The following is a 20741-nucleotide window of genomic DNA, read 5'->3' as shown; positions in this document are numbered from 1 at the left end:
TTTAAAAATAGTACTCCACTTTATTAGCAGGGTTCTTTATGGTCAAGTTATAACAATATGTTGGTATACAGTAACATAAAATGGCCTATTCACAAAGCATAATAAATGTGTTTTTCTTTTCTTTTTTATACATGTTATGTACACTTTTTATTTTATTTTATTTTTCTAAATAAATATTTTCATAGTAGTACATATATAGCTTGCTTGGATCTCAATCAACAACAAAATATCACCATCACACAATCACATTCACATACTTCCAACCAAGTCACCATGCATATAGACTACAATATCATCCTGCATTTTCACACTATATCTCACAAACATATCGTAGTAAGGTGGTGTATAGGCAACAGCATCCCGTTTTACAGGAGTGTATACATGATTCTATTGTCTGAGTATAAAACCAGTAAAAACCTGTGCGGTGTACCAGTATGTTGTTGGGCATCACCCCCTGACTGATATCCTAAAGAGGAATCATGGCCATTGTGCTTTCATGTCATCTGGAATGTGTCAAGTTTGGACATAGATTGAAACCAGCAACATCTTAAAAGAAACAATCAAATCAGTCAAACATCTTATTGCCAGTCAGCTGCCAAGACATTGAAATTTCAATTTCACTTAGATCTAAAATCACAACATAGGTAAAAGGTTAAAACAGCACATGGGTTACCACAGACAGTATTTCCAGATAAGTAACAGATAAAGGTTTCTTCTGAGTCATGACTACATGGAACCGTTACAATTAGGAGAAGTTACAGTTAGCACCCTGGTACACACAATCTCCTTGGTGAGATTGATTTTATGAAGAGGAGTATCACTTTCTGCCCTTTTTGCGATAGTCTGAGGGGAAGAAGGCCCCGCCTGCATCACTGCCAGGGGATCCGCACAGACCGTCCTCTTCACAGCTCATGTCCTCACACGAGTCCTCACTGAACACACACAGGGGAGAGGACGCATCATTAGTACCGTCTCCCAGCTGCCATTACACCTCTCTAGTGTCGCTTACTTGTTTCTGTTACTAAGTGGCCGCATTCATTCTTTTTAAAAGGGGCAATCTGGGATTGGTACATAACATTTTTGACTTTTAAATTCATGTTATATATTCATTGAGTCTTGAAGAATATAACTTCAAAATGCCTCGTGTGCTTAGTTAAACGGTGTTACCCCATCAGAACACAAAATAGAAGCTTGTTTTACTCCATTAACTGTAAACATTGTAATTGTAAACACACACTGCATAGCTTCGAAACATGGTTAAAACTATCATTTTGCTTTCATGGATGGTCAGTCCTTGCATCCATAGCTCCCTCTATGAATTTGAGATTGGCCCCATCCCTTAGCTGTTGACCGAAAAAGGGATCGGCATGAGCGTTTTGTTGTTGTTTGAATCCCAGACTGCATCTTTAAACACGATCAATGGCAATACATTAAATCAAATGGTGTTGCGGTAGGCCTACATTGAATTTTAAATGAGTCTTTATGTACATGGTAGCTACTTACGTAGTTTAATCTGTCAGAGCTACTGTGTTCAGTCAGAAAAGTTCATTAATACAGGGCTGTTATGCTCTATTTGTTTACCTTTCACTTTCATCCCAGCTCCCCTCTGGGATAGTCGGCAGTTCAGGGACGCTAAAGTGATTAGCGTGCAAGTTCTGGGCTGTACGTCTGGACACTATCCACACAAGCTTTTTGTTGTCCGGTTTGTTACATTCACTTGAGCTGTACTCGGTCATGCATTTGGCCACAAGTTCCCTCCAGCGAAGTAATTCACTGTCACCAATCTGTGAGGAAACAGGAAACATATGAGAGACTGAAAAAAGGAGAGCACAGAAATAGAGCGGTCTTGAAAAAGCTGTCAAAACCAAGTCATGCGGTGCTGGTTTCATCGTAGCTAGCATGTTGTCAACTTCTTCTTATGTGCCACAGTGACCCTATCCCTCAGTATCAATGGGTCTTAACGATGTAAATATCTACAATTATTTATGACACTCAGAATATTTATTCTACATACTGAGGGACCTCAAGATGAAAATAGTTCTGTACAGTGCAGTATAGAAAACAGTGCTTACCTTTAGGTGCTTCTGGAGTTGTTGTACAATTTTCAACATGGCAATGGAATGGAGAGCTTCAAACTCCTGGGCAATGAGAGACAGTGCCAGCACCGAAGGCTGCAGAAGAAAAAAAACAACAACACAATAATGAGATCTGGAACTTAAACTTAATGACTCTATTCTTTTGAATTTTGCTTCAGCCTAAAAACAATTCTTACTTTTGCTTTAGAGAAAACAAGCCGGCATAAGCAGGCTTTTAGCTGGGCTTCTAGTCTCCCAATGCTTGGGATGTCCTCCCTTAAAATAAAGGGAATCCTTATGTGACCCTCCAGTACATTTCTCATTAGTAAATACATTTCACCGGTTCTAATTGGAATAATGCTTCGATAATGAAAATCCTAAACGTAGTTCAGTGTTAAACCCTCACCTTGCTGACGTAAGGGATAAAATGGCAGTATGGTAGAAGTGTAAAAATGTTAAGGCTGTGACGGCTTTCAGCTCCAAGTTGATTTTTTCAGAGATGATCTTCTCCATGCGGTTGAGGTCAGAAACGGTGAACTTGCTTTGGCTGATGCGGATGAGTTCATGAGTGGGTGAGATATTGTACTCCTCCTCAACCATCTTGGCTGCGATATGGAGACAGCAAACTCCAATACAGGGTAAGTGCTTCGGCTGGACCTGTGAAGATATCATACTGTGATAAATTATCAAAGCGATATGTGCTGTTGTAATTAAACTGAAAATAAATACCCAAAACCATGCAAAACAACAACAACACCTAAATATGAAGTAGGCCTATACACAGTCAATACTACAGTATGATATGGTAAATATATGCTGTTTAGCTGACGCTTTTATCCAAAGTGACTTACATTGCAGTGAGTGCATACATTTTTCAGTATATATGATCCCAGTAGGAATCAAACCCACAACCTAAGCGTTGTTAGCGCCATGCTCTACCAACTGAGCCACAGAGGACCACGGTGTGGATATGGTGTGGTGACCACATCACAATACAAATCAAATAATGTATAGATAACACACCTTCATAATGGCTAGGAACCTATCCAGCAGATTGACAGCTTGGACAAAGGTATGGGTGCTGTAACCAAAGAAACTGGTCAAGCTCCACAGGTCTTCAACTTTGGCATTTCTGCATTTCGCTGAGACTCCATTGTGGTTCTGAAAATGAATGTGAAATAATCAAAATACAGCACATATTTCAAAGACAGTAGAACTATTTTTTTAGTTGCTGGGGGGAACACATTCCATATGTTGTGAAACTAGGTCACTGGGTTACCTCTGCAGCAGACTCCATGATCTTCAGTCCTGTTTCCCTCGGTAGAAAGTTGGACTCTTGAGCAATAATCGACTTCAGCTCTTTCGCCAGCCGATTGTCAAGGCCTTGAAGTTCCCTCATTCTGATTCTGGAAAACATAAAGTTGGTTTTAGATCCAACTATTGGCGTTTCCCTCCGACACTACAGAGAGAGGCGAAGGCTGTACATTACGAGATTGTTTTTACTCCACCCACTGGGTGTCGAGTATGATGTGTAGACAACCATAAATAATTGCTAACATCGAGTTGACAAAAACAAAAATCGCAGAGCTACCATTATTGGTAGAGATCATTTATCAATTATAATTTCTTATAGTTGCCTGAAAACTGTGCATCGTGCAATACAGTTATACATAATTTCCAGTCAAACGAGCAGTTTATGAGGGGGGAGGGGACTACTAGCTAACTTACATAAAAAGCTAGCAAGCAAAAATTGGGTCAAGCCATCAAATTCATGTTGTTCATGGCCATAAGGGAACAAAATGTTTTACCGAAAGTAGTTCACGTACATAATAAATATTTAAACTACCTCCGTTTATGCCTACGCCCAGAGACCGAACAACTGCAAAGTAGGGTCAATGGAATGATATCGTTGTTGAGACGAGGGACACAACCCTGATTCTGTCTTCTTACCTTGCTTAAAGCCAACGTCAGTAAAAACAAGACGATGTCTTGCAAATAAGTAGCTCACACGGTTCAGTTCTGCATTTTGTTTAGAAAATGGATTCAATTGATTCAAAGATAACGTGGGGAGAAAAAAAACAAGATAGATGTCTCCTGTTGTGTGACTGTTGATTACGGAAGGGATCCAACGATCAAAGTCTCTTGTAAACAAACTACAAAAACTACAAGGTCCATCGTGCACCAGTAGCTAGATGACGACACGGGGTAACATAACAGACAGATGCGAGTTTTTTTTTTTTTTTTTTTTTTTGTTCTGATGCTTTTATTTCAAAATTAGATAACCAACCACTGAAGTGATGACCTCCAAAAGAACTGTTTGGTCTTGCCGTAGCTAGCAACAACATCCAACAGAAAGTTGGTAAGAAAATGCATTAACTGCCTTTTTCTGGCCAGCTATAGAACTACCACCTCATATCTGAACAAGGCGCGAGACGGTCATGCTGTTTCCATGGTGATGAAACTTTGTCAGTTCCCTTGTCAAGCCAGCTAGCTTAGCTAGCTAACTACTTGTTGGAGGCGCTTGTGATTGAACATAGCTAAGCTAGCTTCCTGATAATGTCACAAGATGTCTTCTGGGTCTCCAAATTATATTCCCAAAGATAGTCATTTGTCTAACTACACAGGCTCTGACTTGTCTGATGATGGACCATTGCATGGCCATGAAACCATTCCAGCAACAACAGGTAAGTGGCGCCTGAAGCGTCCGTTAGCTAGCTAGCTACAGTGCCCTACGTAAGTAATGGGACAGTAAAGCATTTTTTTCTTCTCTGAGGTTAAAGTAGAGATTATCAGCTTTTATTTGATGGTATTTGTGTACATATTGGTTTCACCATTTAGAACACGTTTTATGCATGGTCCCCTTATTTCAGCGTACCCAAAAGTAATGGGACAATTGACTTGACAGGTGTTTCTGGTAAGTCAGGTGTGTCCCATCACATCATTTGTGCAGGCATAAGAGAGCTGTCAATGTCTAGTGTTGATTCTAGGATTTTTGTTTGCCTTTGGAGTCTGCTGTTGGTGTCTGTCAACATGAGGACCAAAGTGGTGTCAAGGAAATCTGAATCAGAAACATAGCCAAAACCTTAGGCTTGCCAAAATCAGCAGTTTGGAACAACATTAAAAAGGAACAAAAAAACACTGGTGACCTCAGCAATCGCAAACAGGCTGATAGGCCAAGGCAGACTTCTACAGTGGATGACCGAAGAATACCCAGAATAACTTGTGTCAGAGGCTACCATCCGCAAAATACGTCACCAGCCAAACTAGAGAGGCTTCACTGCAAGGTGTTACTTGTTATCCTCAAAAAGGTCTGCAGAGGTCTGGAAAAAGGTCTTGTGGATGGATAAGATGAATATTATCATGTACCAGAGTGATTGCAAGTGGACATTTTGGAGAAAAAAGGATGTGCCTACGATTTACAGCATACCACCGCATCTGTGAAACATGATGGAGGGGTGTTAGTGTTAGGGCATGTATAGCTGCCCCTAGAACTGATTAACTTGTCTTAATTGATGATTGTAACTGCTGATGGCAGCAGCAGAATGTATTCTGAAGTGTACAGAAACATCTTGTCTGCTCAAGTACAAGCAATTGCCTCCAAATTCATTGGATGGCGCTTCATCATACAGTAAGACAATGACCCAAAACATACTGCCACAGCAACTAGGGAGTTTTTCAAGGTTAAAAAGTGTAAAGTTCTTGACTGGCCAAGTCAATCTTCAGATTGTAATCCAATTTAACATGCATTTAATTTCCTGATGGTAACATTTTAGGCAAAAAGACCTTAAAACACAACAATTGAAGATGGCTGCAGTACAGGCCTGGCAGAGCATCACCAGAGAAGATATTCAGCTTCTGGTCGGGTCAATGGGTCGCAGACTTCAGGCAGTTATTGCATGCAAAGGATTGTTAACCAAATATTAAACACTAAACATGAGTGCTTAATTTGGACATTTGATAAATCTGTCCCATCACATTTTGGTACCCTGAAATAGCAGGACTATGCATAAAAAGTGTTGTCATTTCTGAATGGTGAAACCAATATGTACACAAATACCATCAAAAACTGTACTTTAACCTCATACTAATTGTTTGATTTCAAATTCAAATGTTTTAAGTGTAGAGCCAAAAGAAGAAAAAAATGCTTCACTGTCCCATTACTTAGGCAGGGCACTGTATCTATGTTCATTCATCCACGCTGAACCAGTCAGGTAAGTTCTATATCGATAGCTACTTCGTGTGAAGCTGACATTACAGACATTACAATAGCATTGCATAGCCTCTGCTGCCTGCTTGTATGGTCTGGTTGTTACTTAATGTTGCCTGGCTAATCTTTACTGTAACTTTAAATTAACTTACAGCTAGGAATGGCACTGGCTCTCTTCCTAAACGATACAACACTCTAGAGGAGTTCAGGTCTGTCAGACTGTCCCTTTTATACTTTTGCACCATCCTGGGCCCCTTTACTTGGAGGCAAGTGTCTCTCTAAAATGTCTCTCATGTTTTCTTGGTATTTTACAGTGAGCTGGAAAGACAAACCCAGGAGACCCAGAGGCTGCAAGAAGAGGTTGAACATGCAACTAAGCTTACCATGGAGAAGAATGGCCTTACATTTACCAACAGCACATTCTCACACATCAATTATCTGCCCATGTTCATGGGTGAGTATAAGAGGTTCTCTGGGTCATGAAGAAATCATCTGATAACTAACATAAATATAGCCAACACATAAACTATGCAATATAACTGAGATATTGTTACAGTGTTTGACACTGACATGAAGGATCAAACTAGTTTTCTGTGATGAGTGTCCCCACCGTCCCCCTTTTACAGATGGCTCTTCGGATGAGAACTCGGACGTTCTCTCTTCCTGCCGACAGTCGGTCATCCAACCTCTTACCTATGGCTTGGATGGCCTGGATGGCCTGGATCTGGAGGTAGTCAGAAGTAGTGTGACCTTTCCTGGAAAGGATGTTTTGGAAAATGCAATAGAGGAGTACTCTGTGCAGGCGTCAGAGTTCAAAAAGCAGCTCAATGAGGTTAGTCTGAGTCCTGCAGGCCTTTTATTGATAAATGCCTCCTGAACTGTCAGACATAGAATATAATAGCAGGCCATGTAATTCAATTCAATTCCCAGATACCACTGATTGGGGTGAGTTTGCTGATGCTTTGTTGGTTTTGACACTTCCTCACCTGCAAAACATGTTTCTGATTTTTCAGCAACATGAGCAACACGAGCAGCAAAAGTTCAGCTTCCGACAGTCCATCATCAAGCTGCAGACAAAGTTGCAGGAGGTCCAAATGGAGAAAGATGCCTTGACAGATCTAAGGTAATTATTGCTTAAACTGTTGCACTGTTGACCATGTTCATACCTCTGGATAGGTTTGGCAGTATGGATATGATGAACATTAATTTCCTCGTCCTTCCTAGCTAACACTGTTTTATTGTTGTCACCTAGAATGAAAGAGACCAGAAAGCAGGCAGATCTAATGGGGAAAATGCAAGCGGTCATCAGAGAGCTACAATCTACTAAGCAGACTGGGGACCACAGGCTGTTGGAGGCTGAAGACAAAGCAAAGTCACTTTGCAAGAAATCCGAGTCTTTGGAGCGGACGATAACAGAGGTCTACTCCACCCTGTTGGCTTACGAGAAGCGGTGTGGAAACAACTCCTACATCAGCCAGGATGCGGACAGGCATTCTCTGGGGGTGGCAGTGGAGAAAGTATTACAGGACATTGAGCACGAGAACCACCGTCTGAGAGAAAGGCTTTTGCTGGTAAGAGACTCGAAAGTGTGATTATTTCGCTTAAAATACATTTCTCAAGGGCTTCATATTATCAAGGATATTGTGCTTTCCTTTCTTAATATGCACTTGTTATACCAGATAGAGGAACAGCTGGGAACTCAAGAACAGAAATGCCAAGGGAAAGCAGAGATAATGATGAAGGAGCAAAGAGATAGGTATGTTAACAACTTTCCACCTTCTCTTCTGTGACCTACAGTAGATTATCAGTCAGAGTGAGTCAGTCAGTCAGTCATTCATTTGTTAGTCCGAGCCCACACATCATATATTAACATATGTTTAAGGCATACATTCTTTGAGGCAACATGTTACCTTGTTTGGCTTGCTTTGCTCATTCCCAGAATGGAGCAGCTTATTACCAGCCATGACCAGGAGGTGGCGATATTGACTGAGAAATTGAGCAGCTCTAGAAGCAGTGCTTCCAGCTTGCGTGTCCAGGTGGAGTTGCTACAGTGAGAGACAGCATTAACTACAGTAGCAGTAATATAACTGCACACTCAACAGACAGTCATTCTCAAACATAGTGAGAGCTCTGTGCATTGTAGCGAGAGCTCTGTGCAACTACTTGGTTTCAACCTTCTCCTTATTTGAAGGCTGGCTACACAAACCTATGGAGATCACGTCATGAGTTCACTTCCCTGATCTCTAAATGACAGTAGTTGTATATTTAGAAAAGTGCCCAAATGCCTGCATGTCTACCCTTCTGACCAGAAAACAAGCTGAGACTCAGGCCTCAGTGCATCAGTGTCAGACCAGTGACCTGGAGTCAGCTCTCTGCATCCTGCGCTCTGATCTATTGGACGCCCAGCGGGGGCTTGAAGACAAGGTAAAGGCCAAGTAGATTCATACTGTCCTTAAGATGAAGAATGACTGACATCATATGGAAGCTTTTCACAAAGACACGATTGTACTGTGTGAAGGTTTCGGTGTGACCCTGTGCTAGGTGGGGGCTCTGGAGAAGCAGCTGGCCCAGGCCCAGTCTCAGGTGCAGGAGGCCCAGAGTGGGAGAGACAGATCCCTCCAGCAGGCAGATTTGCTGGACTCACAACTCTGCCAGCTCACGGTAATGCAGCCCAACCTCAGCCACAGCCATGAACTACACACACCCATGGTACTCCCTGCTGGAATGTCGACCTCTTTGATCCCAGTTGGTCTAAGCTACCAATAATAAGGAGAAGGAGTGCTCAACTCTCAAGAAAAGTATAGTTCTGATGAATGTGCCATTGGGTGGTAGCCCAGGGTTGATCCAGTAAGTGGCACAAGGTTGATCCAGGAAATAATACGATCAGCACTTAATTTAATTCACATCAGCAGTCACTGTGGATGCGTTTTGGCATCAAGCCTTCATCAGCACAGAGGATTAAGCTACCATTGTAGCTCCATGTACATCATATATTATGAATGCGGCTGTGGCACGGTTGTGGTATCGATCGATCAAAATCGAGCAAGAACAGAAGAGTGTCCTCGTCCTGGGCTGATGATTTCAGTGATGATGTTTCTGATCTGTGGGTCAGTCGGAGCTCCGCCAGGCCCATGCGGAGCTGGTTCTGGAGCAGGAGCAGAACAAGCAGCTGTGGGAGCGAGACACGGGCCACAGCGTGACCATCGACGGGCTGCGCAAGGAGCTGGAAGAGCGCAGTCTAGGAGTGCAGCAGCTGGAGACGCTGGTGGGCTCCCTCAAAGAGGACTGCCAGGCACAGATTGAGGAGCAGGTGAGAGCTCCCTAAACTGCTAACCACTGGATATTACACAGGGGATAGGGGCAACTTATGAAAGAACTGGGTCTAAATGTAAATCACCAAGTATTGTACAGTGCTGTGAAAGTGCTGTGTGTAATGTTCATACAAGTCTTTTTTCTTAAGAAAATTAACTTGTTATCAACTTGTCTCATGCCCTGGCCCAGTTGTCGTATGAGAAACGGCAGCGGGAGCAGCGCGAGGAGCTGACGGTCCTCCGCGGTGAGCTGGGCCTGGCCAGAGAGCAGCTGCAGCGGGCCAGAGACGAGCAGCTCCGCGCGCAGGCCCTGCAGGAGGAGCGGGACGAGGAGGGAAAGAGGCTGCAGGCGCTGCTGGACGAGAGGGAGCGGGAGCTGCAGCTGAGGCAGCAGGAGGCCCAGCAGGGCCGCATCAGGCTGGAGGAGGCCCAGTCACGCTCCCAGGCTCTCAGGGCCGAGGCGGAGGTGCTCAGGCTGAAGCTGGAGGACCGGGAGAAGATGGTGGACCTGCTGCGGCTGCAGATGGAGAGCACCACCCACGCGACGGTGCAGCACGGCCGCAGCATCGACGCCCTGCACGAGGACAAGAGCCGCCTCAGCAACCAGCTCAACGAGCACAAGCTGGAGATCCAGCAGCTGAGGGTCAGTAAGTCAGGGAGTCACTGCCCTGTATACTGGGAAGAGTGACACGCTTGGAGATGGAGAACCGATTTCGTGGGTAGCTTTTGAGGAAGGGGAAAGGGGTATTTTCAGTAAGCAGCACTTAACTTCAGATTGTTCATTTAGCCTCATCTCGGACGACTGTTTTATTATTCATCGCGTTGTTGTTCTCGCGCCACGCGCTGCCCGACTCTGCCGACAGTTAATCCATTCCCGTAACGTCTCTGTCTCTCTCTCTCTCTCTCTCTCTCTCTCTGTCTGATGCAGGCTCTCCTGGAGCAGCGTGACACATCGCTGGCGGTGCTGGAGCGGGAGCAGAGTCAGCAGCACGCGGCCCTGGCGGAGCAGAGCCGCGGCGTCAAGGAGCTGATGCTGGAGAAACAGCAGCTGACTGCTGAGCTGGAGGTGCAGCGCATGCAAGCGGTCGGCCTCTCAGGTATCACCGTTGGCCTTTTTATAGATGACTTTAATATACCCCTCGCTTGGTCGAACGCCCCGTCCATTCATCAGTATGGAGAGACTGCTGAAGGTGTCTATTTTGAGGGCCGTGAATGAAGCTAATTATGTTGACTTTTTGGCCATGTGGCTGATTCGTCAGATGAAATGATTTCCTGCTGTGACATGAACATGATTGCTCCGCTTTGAGTTATGTCGTCTATTCACGGAACTATAATGATGTCCAGCCCTAGCTACCATTACTCTGTTTCTAGGGGAATCAAGGTGTTCGATAGCAAAGAGAAGAGCCAAGAATAATGATGTAGTTGCTATGCTGTGGTGAAATGTTTTCCTTGTTCTCCAAGCCCTCATTGTTCGTGTGTGTGTGTGTGTGTGTGTGTGTGTGTGTCTTCTCCAGAGGAGCAGGAAGAGCTGAAGAGGCGCCACAGCAGTAAGAGTGAGGAGCAGGAGGGAGTGGTGGTGAAACTGAGGTCTCAGCTGAAGACCACCCGTGCAGAGCTGGACCAGGCCAGCAGCACTCTCCGGACCCTGGAGGGAGCAGACGGACACGGTCAGTACCGGACACGAGACAAACATCGCATCAAAGAGATTGTAGGAGAGAATTGTGTGTTTATGGACAGATGAGAGATTCATGTGTTTATGCACGAGGTTTTAAGTTCAGCTGAGTACCATTATCTCTGTGAGTAATGAAATCTTCATACTCTTTGGTTATTGTATTCCTCTTTTGTTTGTTTCCTTTTCTCCTCCACTGATGAAACAGAATCAGATAAGAATGGACCACCTGATTTTTCTCTGCCTTTCTCTGCTCTCTCTCTCTCTCTCTCTCTCTCTCTCTCTCTCAGGTCTGAAGGTTGCCATGGGGATGCAGAAGCAGATCACCGCCAAGCGGGAGCTGATTGACTCTCTGCAGGGCCGCATCCAGCGGCTGGAAGAGACGATGGAAAAACTGTCCCAGGCGAGACCTCCAGTCCACTGCAGGGCTCACCCTCAACCATCATTACGAGGGCCAGGGATTTTCCCACCCAAAAAAACTCATCATTCCATATAAAAAGATGTTCTTAATTGACTTACTTAGTGGAATTAAAGGTCAACATTAATTAAATTCCATTTCCCTACGCTCTCTTTCCCAGGAGAAGAGATACCAGGGCCTGGAGAGCAGACGTCACATCCAGGAGCTGGCCTCTGTCACGGAGGAGAAGGGACAGCTGGCAGCCGAGGTGGAGAGCCTCCGCTCCCTGGAGAGACAGCTGAGGGACAAAGTCACCAAACTGGAGACGGCCCTCTACAAGGTGGCGCCATACTATATTACCACACCCTTTATCCGAAGAGAAATATGCTTTTGATTACACACAGCTTTTACATTTACATGTACCCTATTTCTTCAGATGTCAGAGAGCTTTGCTGACTGTCAAGAGTTTATCCAGCTGCAAGAGCAGGAGTTTGTGCGCCTGAAGCTCCAACACGCATTGGATGTGAAGGTAACGGTGTCCCATGCAGGCCCTGGGAACCCCTGGTTTGGTTGGCATGTAGTATGCTGATTTACACTACGGTCATTTGATTGGTGTAAATCTACAGTACACAGTATTATATATGGTGTTGTTATAGTGTGTATATACTCCTCATACTGTACCCAGTTTCAAATGCGGTATCTTTCCTTAAGGAGCTGCAGGGCCAGAACCTGCGAGCCACAGGCAGTGCTCAGCGAGCTCCACTCTGCAGCCCAACAGCCCTGACTGCTGCACCAGCCTCCTCCCAGCACATCTCCAAGGGCCTGCTACAGGTACATCAATACAGAACTCTCCTGCCAAGGCCTGGTGATTCCAACTTCCAGCCCATCCGGCACTCACTCTGTGTTGATGTTTATTCGGCTGGGGAAAGACACTAGCTCAGCACATCTGACTTTTTCTAAATCAAAAACACACCCGATTGCATTCCTGTGGCAGCGGGGAGAGTCTCTTCCATATATCACTATTGATATCTCAGCTCAGAAGGGGTTGAGGTGAAATAGAAGCCAAGGTATTCCAAGTATAGAGGGATCTCAGATATCGAACAATACATTTCTGTGTTCAGAAAGACATTAGGAAAAACAACTTTTCATTTTTTTTTTGTTAACCAGGATGTTGTTTTTCTGTGTCTCTTTGTCAGTTGAAGCCTGAACGGTTGCAGTGTGAGAACCCCGCCCTGGAGCTACGTTCTCTGGTCAAAGAGCTACAAGGTGTGATTTCTGAGAACCACAGACCACACACCACCGGCACCGCCACTACCAGCAGCAGCAATCACAGGAGGAGGTCTGCTCCAGCCAGGGTGCACAGGACCACACTGTAAGTCTGGCCCCATTCACTCTCACAATGGGAGATCCCATTAATCCCCAATAAACCGAAATCTCATACATTACAATATTACAGCCGTAGATATGACATCATTTGATACAACCGTGAGGGTTTGACTTTTTGTTAGCGTTCTGTAATTCTGGTTCAGCTCAAATGGAAATAGACTGTTCAGCGTTTTGTTGTCAAGTTTGCTTATGGAGTGTAATGTCCTCTTATTTCCATCTCATACATTCCAACATGTTTCCTGCAGCAACGAGGTGACCGAAGACATTGCATACAATGGTAGAGTAACAAAGGAGACCTACAGCAGGTAAGGACAGGGCAGGACATCCTGAACTTGCAACGCAGAACCTCCGTGTCTGACCGCCTTGGGCGTGACTGTTAAGCTAACTTAAGGCCTTTCCGTCGACACACGTTGCTGCAGTCTTCTCACGCCATATTAACGTGCCGTGTCAGTGTTAAGAGGGAGCTTGTGCTTCGTCCTGTTGCATGTTTGTCTATGCACTTGTCTGTGTGCGCAGTGAGCCTCACCCCCTTAGGACAACCGACCTGGATGAGCAGAATTTAAACAGCACCTACTCGAGCGAGAGTGAGTTTCTGTCACAGCCTCTAGCGGTTCGACTACCTATTTAGCACACTCAACCAAGCATGCGCTTCGTCTTCTTTGTTTCGCCTTTTTCGTAGCATTCTAGTCTTTTTTTCTTTTCATCCTTGTGGTTCAGTCAAACATAATAACAAGATCGAGGTGTGTACAATTTTATTAAGGCAACCGTTCCTTGACTTCAGGCTTTCTTGACTATTTCAACAGGCCATGACGTGTCTTCCACTGCACCTCTGCCGCGCTTCACATCCTCCCCTCGAGCCATGTCTCTGGGCCGCAGGTCCCCCGTGCACTCTCTACTGACCTCTGACCCAAGTCCCTCACCTCTACAACCCAACAGGGCCGAGGCTGCAGCAGGCCCCCTCACATGTAAGTCCTGCTGGACCATTGTCAGTGTCATATCAGGGTTGTGGCCAATTCCATTTCGACCTCATCTCCATCAGTGGAGCCAGTGAATTGAAACTCCTCTCCTAAATGGCTCATTCCTCATTGGAAATGGATCACATTTTCTGACTATGGAATGGAATTTCATTCCATCGTCTGAACAGAAAAGGACTTGACTTCAACCCTGTTGATATCATCACTGGAAAACAAGAGGGGCTCAATTACTTTATAGAATAAAATCTTTATACAATATTACCTTCTTACTCAAAGTGAGTCATTTTCGTCCCTTGTTGAAATGTTTGTTTAGTGGCCAATCCTCAGGAGTTGACGGGACATGAATGCAAGCACTTGCAAGGAAAATTGGACAGCCTCCAAAACATGGTTGAGGATTTGCAGCTGAAGAACCATGGTTTGTTGAGCAGAAACAGTATTTTTGGTGTTGCTCATATTACTTTTGTGCATCGAAGGGTAGTGCAATTGCTTGGCTCGATGGAGTGATATATCAGGGCAAAAAAAGAACAATGTTTATTTGTCATATTGAATTTGCAAAGAGCCCAGGGTGACCCAACACTACGGTCATGAAGAACCATACTTGTTATGACTGTCCTAACCTACCTCACACAGCAGTGAATTGTTTCTACAAGATAAGATGTGTACATATATCAGTGGCAGCTGGTGCCGTTCAAGATTAGGGAGGACAGGTATTTTTAATGAGCATGGCCTTTATTATTATTTCTATTACATATTGGATGACTACCATTCATATTCCATATAAATACACACAATGTAAAGTATGTGTGCTGCTATATGGTGATTAGTGGCACAGCCGGGCTTGTACCTTTGACTGTATATCAGCCATGCCAATGATCACTGTATAGCACACCTTATTGTTATCACTTTATTGTTTCATGAGAAGATATGTGAACAAACCTCCCAGAACAAATGTGCCTTTTAATCTCTGGTTTTATTTTTTTACTGAATGGATGTTGTTTGTTTTTGTTTTTTTGCAGAAATGTCCTCTATGCTAAAGGGTCAAGAGATGAGGATGAGGAAGGTCAAGGACAAACAGAGGATTTATAGCAAACAAGACCCTGAGTGAAATGTTTACTTTTGTCACATAAATAAACGTGTTTTATTTATATAAAGGCAGTCTATGGCGATTACGGTGAACTGTCTTTTATTGTTGATTTTCACAATACATGGTTTGTTACTTTCAGAGTAGCAACATTGGCCCCAAATATGACAGTAGATGAACAAACCTGCTAGCTGCTCATGCAGAATGAAACATATTGTCATTATTCGTTATAACTGAGAATGGCCTTGCACTGTACATGCATTGACAGTCAATGTTGTAACATAATATGACACACAGTTAGAAATACCTTGACACCCATGTAGTGTCCAAAAAGTATTTTAATGTCTTGGTTTGTTGAAGGCACATTTTATATGGTATTGCTAATTTGGCCTAAATATTTGACACATTGAAACCTGGCTAAAGGGCCCCTGTCCCCTTCCGTGTTGAAGCAGAGCCAATAGCGTCTGAGCATCTTGGCCGATTCTCTCTTTCCTCTTCTTCAAAGAGCCAACTCAGAAACTGAAAAGTAAAGAGAAATCTAAGTTGAGGCCATTTGTTTTTTCACTGGATAATGAGTGAGATCCATTCTATTTTCTGTATACCATTCCTGTTGAATGTTGGTCTTTTGAAACCTCTGTGTTGTGAAACACTGACAGTAATCTAAACAGATGGTGTTGTCTTACCCTTGGCACCCTCAGCCCCTTGCTGACAATGAACTGTTTGAATGCTTGAGTCCCATGGATCAGTTTCAGCTCCTCATCCTTTTGAGCAGACAAATCAAATTCCAGATGGTTCCGTTAAAGGAAATCAGAATGTTCAATGTTATTCTAAATATGAGACCCACCCTTTCACTTGGTTGCTCTGGAAACTCAAAGTCCTCAGGGATGACATTTGGGTCTCGTAGTGGGTCATCAGCATCTCTTTTCTTCCATGTTTTGGGATCCAGGTACCATGCTCCATATATGGGCCTTTTAGTTCCAGGTTGGCTCTGTTGAACATGTAGATTCATATATTTATACTCGTATAAGTTGTCTTTCTTTCGTACTTTGGAGATCCTTGACGTTCAAGCTTAGAGAGCGTGTTCATACCCTGTATGGTTTTGAATCCTTTAAGTAGGTGTGTTCTCTCCGCAGGTCCTCGACTGAGTTACGCAGCTCCTCTGGCACGTTGTTAGGCTCCACCACTTTAATGGGGAAGGTTAGGCATGGCTTCTTTTCATACCCACTGACAAAAAGGCCTAGTAGGGTGAATTCAGTCAAGTTGTTGTTCTCTCCACCCTGTAAGAGTCAGTCAGATATTCATTAACTAGAACCAGTATTCAAGACCATTATCCCCCTTCCTGCAATGCCTCTAGGGTCACTCAGTCACATTTACATTTACATTGATGGCATTTAGCAGACGCCTTTATCCAAAGCGACTTACGAACAAATACATTTGTTTAGGTAAGTGAATCCTCTATCCGTCAGTCATCATAAGATAAAGTAATCAATGCTCAGACCAGGGGCCATTGGCGGTCACAATGCTTTTTTAATTTTGTCAGACCACAATGAAATGTTCCTCATGCTGATCTTTATCTGACCTTGATTTGGGTGTGGGGACCTCACATTCTTTATGACCATGACCACATCATGCTAGCTGTGTGCTTACCAATGAAGCAACCCAGTCACAGAAAAGCTTGGTGACTTTCTTAATGTCTTCATCTTGTGATGGGGAGCGCAGTCGCTTGACGTTGACCATCTGGTCTTCCTTAGCACTGTTCCCCCTTGTTTGGAGCCCTTTGTAAGGGTTATTTGGGCAATAATCGTCCTGCCTACAGTCCAAATAAAAAGGGTTACACAAAGTATAGACTATTGCCCTACCATGGCCAATTATCATGCATTATTTGGTAAAATGACGCTATTATTGGAACAAATACCCATAGAGGATAACCATATAAGCCTATAGGATAATGGCTGATATAAGTTTGGCAAAATGACATCTTTTTATAGTATGATGCAGATCATATATCCCAAAACAATCTTATTTTGGGGTCTACTTGCTTTTCACTGACAGGTGATGGTCCTTTTCTCACTTCGTCCACTGACTCAGATTCCTGTACTGTTGTTTCACATGGCTCAGGGCAGTCATCCACGCCTCCCTCCTTAACACATTCCTCTTCATCTGGTGAAGTCACCGTCGAAGCTCTGTTTACACACATGTCCGGGTCCAGGACAGATATCACCTGATCAAACAACTATTGAATGAAAGACAAACATGAATGTAGCTTGTTGTTGTTGTTGTTGTTGTTGTTGTTGTTGTTGTAAGAAGTAGGCCAAAGCAAGACTGAGTACTTGACGTGCAGAGGTGGTACACACACACACACACACACACACAAACACACAACTCTGGCATCCCTTCTATAAGAAAAAGGCTACTTTCTTCCTCCATGATGACATGGCTGATAAGACCCGTGTTAGCCTCCTGCCACACTCACCTGTGGCGGCATGCCCTGCTCTAAATGCGGGTACAGAGCCAGAGGATGCTGTTGGAGTTTGTGCTCCACTGCAGCCACATGTTCACGGCGGGCCTGCTGCAGCGCGTTTTGCTTCGAGAAACAGGCCTGCTCTTTGGAGAAGCGCTTCCTAGCAGTTTTATCCGAGGCCAAGGTTCGACTTGAAATCCCAAAGATGGCAGGGGTCGTGCCCCTCTGACTCTGAGAGAGAGTCTCTTCTTTGCCAGCAGGAGTTGGATATCCATCTCTGAAGTCGTCATGGCCTGCATTTAGAAAACGCCAACGACGGCCGTCCAAAGCACCGGAGAGATGACGCTTGTCCTTCGAGTCTTTCATACATTTGGTCAGCAACTTTTCCTTGTACCTGGGGATGAAAAGCTAATGAGTTTGTTTCACCACCACAACATTTGAAAGCTCAGTCAAGCGGCTTAAAGTGAGCGAAAAGAGATATAAAAAGGCTGTGGCTAAGTTCAGTTGTTTATGAAGTTTTGAAAGCTGAGTTTATGAGACAGAGAGAGAGAGAGAGCATGGTTAAAGTAGCTATCTTACCAAGGGTCGACAGGCAGCGTCGTACTTGTCTGTGGTGGTCCTATTTGGAATTTTTTATCAGTCATTGAGCGTCCTTGTTTATCACCAACTTTAATCTATAAAAAACTACAAAACTAGTCCTGTAGACAGAACACGTTAGCTAATGAACTAGCGACTCAGCTACGCACTGGAGAACAACTAGCCTCATGGTCCTGATGAAGTTTGTTAGTTGGTAACTATGGTAACAGACAGTGGCTCATGCAGGATATGATGGTACTTGTAGTTGTTCTAGTTGGATAGTCGTATATGAGTGACAGGTGGCACACCTGCCTTGTCAATTACCTATTGACTATTCATTTCTCATGAAATGAAAACAAAAATCCAAAAGCATACAATGCATAGGATTATGCAGCCTCTCTGCTACAGTGTTTACCGCTAGAGGGCACTATGAGATCAAGTTATTGTGGAAGGGGAGAAACAGGAGCTTCTTCTGATGGTTTGTGGGCCATAGCAAAGTTTATTTTAGAATGAATAAGAAAATGAATATATTATTGCATACACTGTTGATGTGTGTCATTGTTCTTTCAGCCAACATACAGATTGTTGTTCCCAAATTGAAAGCAAATGGTAAACATTCTTTACATTTATTGGGATTTTATTTGAAAATGACAGAGGAGGTGATTCAGACTGTTTACATGGTCTTAAATGTATGTTGCCCATGTGCTGTCTACACGTGGTTCTGGTCAGGGCTCATGAATTAGCTAAATTGTCTCAGTTCAGGTCCCTAGGCTATTCTGTTTAAACACACCATGGAAAACACTGAGACACAGAGAGACTACTGTCCCCCTGTTTAAAAACAGCTAAACTCTATTTATAGCAACTAACTAACTAACTAACTAGCCATTTGAATGCAACCACAACTACTTTAATGTAACCACACTGATAGTATCTATGCTCCTCAAACCATGCTTTTCATTACCCCCATTAACAGGTAGTAGTAAAGAAACACAGCTAATAGTAATCATGTAAATTATCACCAACGACATAGCTGACTTAAACCTGCAGAAACCCACAGTAAAACTGTAGTACTGCCTGTGGGTATGTAAACTGTGAAAAGAGGAAAGGAAAATTGTTTTACATTATGATGTACAGCTTTGTCTTTGACTGCATTCCCTCTTGTTCTATGGGATCCCTCGTGCTGTGTCACAGGACTAGCTGGGTTCAACAACACAGATGAACAGCGTCATAGCCTCTTGAATGGCAAATCATAGTTATTGCCATCATCAGATTGCATCAACATGGCACCATTACTTTGGGGAAATTCCATTCCAGAATGTGGATTAAATTCCCAGTCTCAGTCTCTCTGGCAGCTTTCTCCCACATGCCTCAGTCTGACCAGGCAGCATATTGCGACCTGCTTGGCTGTCGGGTTGACCAGTTCTTTGACCTTGTTGGCCGACCGTGAAACAGCCTGTTGGAGCTGACCCTAAAAGGTCATAACCTAGCTGTGTCTCAGCCAGACCACCAGAGCCGATTGGAACGTCTTTGTCAGATTTGTCCCTTAAGCTTGATTTCAATTGATCCACTGATGGGTCTATATCTCCAGTGTTTTAATTTTAAGGGCTGTCATAAGAGTTTCATTATTATTTCCAATGTTTATGTTGAGATAAAGCCTATTTATGGAGAAAAAACAACAACTAAACAAACTGTAGCATCAGTTGTTTCCAAATGTTGTTTAAAATGTCTATATATGATCAGGGAAACAATTTCATCGCTTGTTTCATGATTGAAATACTGAAATATTACACCCTTCAAAGTTGTCATGTCCAAAAGTCAGCTTTCAATTGGTTGCATTGATATGGCCTGACTGTCACTGAAGCTTTTCCCTTAGGCAAATCTATTGAAGTAAATATTAGGATATGAAAAGGATCTCCGGATTATTTGTTCAGTATACTCCCAAAGTACACATGCACATTGACATGCGCAAACTTCAAGATATTGTGACATTTGAATAACATCTGAATGTATTATAAAGGTGGGGTTGTAAGGACAAGAGTGTCTTTTTAAAACAAATGAATTTAGAGCCACCACAGTTCAGTACTATGGTACACATGTTATTAACCATACCCATGAAACAGTATTCTAATATTCCATACAATACCATACATTTTATATCATTTGGACAAGTATGCACTGCACAGGCGATTCAAACTCTATGGTGTGTGATGATGAAAACTTTCCACCTAATGAATGAAATGTGTTTTTCTATTGCTTATCATATTTTGTAATCATATTCCATTGTATATTTTCTTCTTTTTGAGGTTTCAAGTGCTTATTTCCAAAAATATGCAAACAATTGCAAAGCCAAAGCAACAGGACAACATTAATTTTTCTCTAGAGAGTTTTTTATCTGTCATTGACAGCACTAACACAATTGGGGGAAACCAGACCAATAGACAGGAAATGTTTTTGTTTACAAAATAATCAGAGGCTTGGTTGTATTCTAGTTTTCAGTAGCCAATGACTGTACTGCCAATTTTTTACTACCTCTTACAGCCAAAAGGATGTTGGGGTATTCTCTACAGAAAACAATAAACCATAGAGGATGTGCACACACGGTGA

General features: G+C 43.4%; 3 protein-coding genes across 4 annotated transcripts; 1 reads left to right on the top strand and 2 right to left on the bottom strand.

Moving 5' to 3' along the window:
* Nucleotides 1–9: 9 nt before the first annotated feature.
* LOC310807057 (cyclin-G2-like) lies at nucleotides 10–4188 on the bottom strand. Its single transcript, XM_083673339.1, has 8 exons — nucleotides 4026–4188; nucleotides 3355–3481; nucleotides 3099–3236; nucleotides 2482–2732; nucleotides 2273–2351; nucleotides 2073–2171; nucleotides 1582–1784; nucleotides 10–932 (listed from the first exon to the last, which is right to left on the bottom strand). The coding sequence occupies exons 2-8, from the start codon at nucleotides 3472–3474 to the stop codon at nucleotides 818–820; spliced, it is 1005 nt and encodes a 334-aa protein (XP_083529465.1). The 5' UTR covers nucleotides 3475–3481; nucleotides 4026–4188; the 3' UTR covers nucleotides 10–817.
* A 263-nt stretch (nucleotides 4189–4451) lies between these two features.
* On the top strand, nucleotides 4452–15155 carry LOC310807704 (coiled-coil domain-containing protein 158-like). Of its 2 annotated transcripts, XM_083674273.1 has the most exons (23): nucleotides 4452–4759; nucleotides 6437–6491; nucleotides 6597–6736; nucleotides 6909–7114; nucleotides 7296–7405; nucleotides 7535–7853; nucleotides 7962–8038; nucleotides 8592–8706; nucleotides 8824–8943; nucleotides 9395–9592; nucleotides 9784–10236; nucleotides 10522–10690; nucleotides 11108–11260; nucleotides 11553–11665; nucleotides 11841–11999; nucleotides 12096–12188; nucleotides 12371–12490; nucleotides 12856–13031; nucleotides 13291–13350; nucleotides 13562–13629; nucleotides 13849–14010; nucleotides 14333–14434; nucleotides 15036–15155. In XM_083674273.1, the coding sequence occupies exons 1-23, from the start codon at nucleotides 4642–4644 to the stop codon at nucleotides 15122–15124; spliced, it is 3375 nt and encodes a 1124-aa protein (XP_083530399.1). In that variant the 5' UTR covers nucleotides 4452–4641; the 3' UTR covers nucleotides 15125–15155. The 2 variants fall into 2 exon arrangements, with proteins under 2 accessions (XP_083530399.1, XP_083530400.1); XM_083674274.1 differs by lacking the exons at nucleotides 13562–13629; nucleotides 14333–14434; nucleotides 15036–15155 and having other exon boundaries at nucleotides 13849–13982.
* A 344-nt stretch (nucleotides 15156–15499) lies between these two features.
* fam47e (family with sequence similarity 47 member E) lies at nucleotides 15500–17927 on the bottom strand (the record flags this gene model as incomplete). Its single annotated transcript, XM_083673237.1, has 7 exons — nucleotides 15500–15619; nucleotides 15784–15861; nucleotides 15945–16088; nucleotides 16189–16377; nucleotides 16748–16906; nucleotides 17136–17333; nucleotides 17574–17927. The coding sequence occupies 7 exons, from the start codon at nucleotides 17925–17927 to the stop codon at nucleotides 15518–15520; spliced, it is 1224 nt and encodes a 407-aa protein (XP_083529363.1). The 3' UTR covers nucleotides 15500–15517.
* Nucleotides 17928–20741: the final 2814 nt, after the last annotated feature.

Source organism: Argentina silus (assembly GCF_951799395.1).
Source record: "Argentina silus genome assembly, chromosome: 7".
NCBI classification, from domain to species: Eukaryota; Metazoa; Chordata; class Actinopteri; order Argentiniformes; family Argentinidae; genus Argentina; species Argentina silus.
This window is presented reverse-complemented; position numbering and strand designations above follow the sequence as displayed.